Genomic DNA, 3,785 nt, shown 5'->3' on the forward strand with positions numbered 1-3,785 from the left:
TGCCGTCTTCTAGTGGACGCTCGTCTTCGCAGGCGTTTGCAGTCCTCAGCAGATCAATGTTTTTGTTTCAACAGACAGAGACGTGAACTTTATTTACTGTTTATTACAAAACAAGACAGAACATTCAATGGGTTTTTTTCTATCTGCAAACACGACACAATGACAAACCTTCAATCTGCAGTGAGAAGCTTGGCCAGAACTGGAACCAGAACAAAGCAACACAACAAGGAGCTAAATTTTGTGCAGTGACAGAACGGCACCGTTGAGGAACAGAAACCAGAATGTGGAGAGCGAGTGGTGGGGGTCCACCAAGTGCCCTTTAATGTCTACTAGGGGTGGATAGATGCTCAGACGCATTTAACACATATTTAAATAACTCACCGTTAACTTAAATCCAGTCCACACAGTAAAATCAAAGTGCCAACAAGCAGGAAACAAAAAGGAGGAGCATTTAGGGCTGCGTTCACCTCGCCTTGTCTGAGTCATGTGACCTTTCTACCAGCGCCATGAGGCAATAACCCCGAAGGGCTGGTCGTCACTTCCTGTTTGCTGAAGCTGTGTGGTGTTACCATGGTAACGTCCATCTCATTTTTCATTTTTTGAAATTTAAATAACTTATTTTTGATACAAATTCCCTCCATATTCATATAAAGTTCAGTTTTGGTATGAAACAGGAAGGGCAGGTCGGTGAAGGCACAGCACATCGCTGTCCAACATGTCCGCTCAAACGTCAAATCTTTAAAAGCCAATCAGAACACAAGAGTTTCAGCCAAACCAACAGGGCGGTGATGTCAAGCAGGGAGCAGCACTTTGTCATGGAAGCTCCTGACCGGTTATTAAATGAAGGATTTCATTTATCTTCAAATTATTTTATTTATTCAATATTCTGTTTAACCATTGTACCTGCTCAATGATCAATCATCAATCAGCAGCTGACTGATTACAAGGTTGGCTAGATGTTTGTCTTTGAGTGAACATCTGTGCATCAATTATTGATAAAACAAACAGGGACAGGAGGTTTTCTGGACGATGGGATTTCGTTTCCCAGAATGCTTTGCAAGCTGAGGTCCGAATAAGAGCAAAACGTGAAAGTTCAAAGTCAGGTGAAAGGAGCAGAGCAGGAGGTGGGGCTTAAACAACTGGAGGTGGGGCTTAAACAACTGGTTAAACTTTAAATCCACTTTCTTTCCTAAGAGTGGGGGGGTGACCACCTATGACCATTTATGGTCTCTCGCCCCCCCCCCCCCCAAACATACGACCTTATAAGGTTGTCCTGTTTTTATCTACACAGTGAGGAATCAACCAGTTCCTGAAAACTGAACAACCAGAAACTCCAACGGGTCCAAAGTGTAAATGTGAACTTTTGCAGAACTCATCCGACGAGTCCAAAATGAGTCCGCTCTGATCCAGAACCAACCCAGAACAAATCCAGGACCACTTAATAACCTCAGTTCAGAGCTGTGCGGTGTTACTCAGAGTCGGATTCAAGTGGAGCGGTCTCATCCACCTCAGGCTGGTTTTGGAGCGTGGCGGCGGCAGCACGGGCCCGCTGCTCATTCTCCAGGTGAGCTTTCTTGTGGCGCGAGAAGCTAGACGAATGCATGAAGGTCTTGTTGCACGCCATGCACGTGTACGTCTTGTTCTTGCAGGCAGGGTGTTCGACCTTCACGTGGCTGGCGCTGTCTGTCACCCTATGAACCTGCTGGTGCCGAGCCAGGCTGGAGGCGTGGCTAAAGCGTTTCCCACACTGGCTGCAGCCGTGGAGCCCAGCTTCCGGACTTCCTTCAGCGTCGTCCTCGGAAGAGGCGGCGCCTCGTTTGCTGAGGTGGCCTCCGCGGCGACGGCGGTTCTTCTTGCAGAGGGTGTAGAAGTTAGGTTTGTCACGAGAACAAAGCTTCAGGCAGATCTTGAGGTCGGAGGAGGTTTCGCCCAGGTTCTCCTTGCCGGGCGTGTAGCTGTCCAGCAGCTCCTTGACGTGGCTCACCTGATGTTTGGACAGCTGCGTGGACGTCCTGAAGCTCATGTCGCACTGCGGGCAGGCATAAAACTTATCGGTACTCTGAATGATGGCTGTGGCCACATGGTGCTGATGCTGCTGCCTCTTAGTCTTCTTGTTCTTGGTGCCGATCTTCAGCGAGTGGCGCAGGGTGGCCACATTGGCCCCTAGGGTGGCATCTTTGGATACGCCTTGTCCCTTCTTGTGGATGAGGCGATGGCGCGACAGGCTGGAACTGTGGTTGAACTCTTTCCCACAGATGTTGCAGGGGTGGATGCGTCGCTTCCCATGCAGCCTCAGGTGGCTCCCCAGCATTCTGACAAACAGAGAAGCAGGTTACACCAAGCTGTTTTAGCCCCGCCCACAAAACCATCACCCTCATAAACCCCTTTTAGCCCCACCCACAACACCATCACCCTCGTATAACCCTTGTAAGTCTGTATCGCTGAACATTCTCCTGTTTTAGTTCAAGTGCTCTTTGTTCTGAACCACTAGGCTCCCACCGCATCATGTTTGGATGAAAATCAAACAGATATGTTTGGTTATAAACCAACAGCTACATTTGAATATAAATTAAACTTCTACATTTAAATCAAAAATAAAAGGTTGATACATACTGAACAGATATGTTGATATAAGTTAAGACTTATTGATAAAACCTGTTCAGAAACCAACTTTGTAAGACGGAACATAACAATGGTCACATGAGCTGAACTAGGCGTGTTTACCTGCTGCCTTTGAAGCTCAGGCCACAGTGTGGACAGATGTGGCGTGCGTCCTGATGTGCTGGCTCCAACGTCCTCTTGGCGAGCAGTGCTCCATTTTTTCCGGTGTGCGTCTGATGGTGGCGGTACAGACTAGAGGCGTGGCTGTAACACTTCCCACAATAACTGCAGCGGAACTGCCGCTCATCTCGCTCGTAGTCATCCTGATCATAATCGGCCTCACAGTCCAGCTGGCTGCTCCCCGCCTCCACCAGAGCCTCCTGCTCCTCCTCGGCGTACTCATCCTCTTCGTCAGAGTCTGTTTTGATCTCCACGCTCTGCTCTGTCACCTCACAGGGGTACACTTCCTCATAGGGAGCAAAGAAGACCTCGTCGGACTCGATCTTCAGCTGGTCAGCAGTCAGGTCTACAGACTCGTCAGATTCTTTCTTCACGCAGGAAATGGTGAACTTTGAGCCCACCTCGGCCCACTTCACCACATACTCGATGGGCTGTGTATCGAGCTCCACGGTAATGAAGTCTGCACCCAGAGTGTCCGACTCAGACACGGTCAGCTCCGTACAAGGGTCCTCCATCCTGAAAGGCTCTGCCCAGCGGCACCAGGGCCAAGGAAGCAAGGAAGAGGTGTACCTACAGATCAGAAACAAGATGGACACTAAGTACCAAAACTGTTCTGTGAGTTTTGTCCTATGATTTTAATGACAGACTTAGATGTTTCACTTGATCCATTCCAGATGTAACAATAATTTTACTTGATCTGTAATAAATATATTAATCCAGTTCATATTCATTACATTTATTAATCCAGTTAATATCTAAGGGAGGAAGGGAAGTCTGAGATTGTCATCATTGTATGTTTCCATACAACAGCGAAATTAGTTCTCTGCATTGAACCCATCACACGTGAGATACACGCAGGTGGCGCAGTGGGCAGGTATTGAGCTCCCGGGGCGCAATTAGGGACTAGGTGTCTTGCTCAGAGACACCACGACATGTGGGAATGGCTGGGAGTCGAACCGCGACTTTCTGGTCCCAGGTCAGCTGCCCTACCTCTACCCCACCCC

At 48.6% G+C, this 3,785-nt stretch overlaps 1 protein-coding gene across 1 annotated transcript; it reads right to left on the reverse strand.

The window, feature by feature from the left end:
- Positions 1-1,248: 1,248 nt before the first annotated feature.
- LOC119419892 (zinc finger protein 93) lies at positions 1,249-3,312 on the reverse strand. The gene is made up of 2 exons (XM_037687261.1): positions 2,725-3,312; positions 1,249-2,312 (listed from the first exon to the last, which is right to left on the reverse strand). Exons 1-2 carry the CDS (start codon positions 3,294-3,296, stop codon positions 1,469-1,471), a joined length of 1,416 nt encoding a protein of 471 aa, XP_037543189.1. The 5' UTR covers positions 3,297-3,312; the 3' UTR covers positions 1,249-1,468.
- Positions 3,313-3,785: the final 473 nt, after the last annotated feature.

This window comes from Nematolebias whitei, chromosome 1, assembly GCF_014905685.2.
Source record: "Nematolebias whitei isolate Nwh7 chromosome 1, NemWhi1, whole genome shotgun sequence".
In the NCBI taxonomy this organism is placed as follows: domain Eukaryota; kingdom Metazoa; phylum Chordata; class Actinopteri; order Cyprinodontiformes; family Rivulidae; genus Nematolebias; species Nematolebias whitei.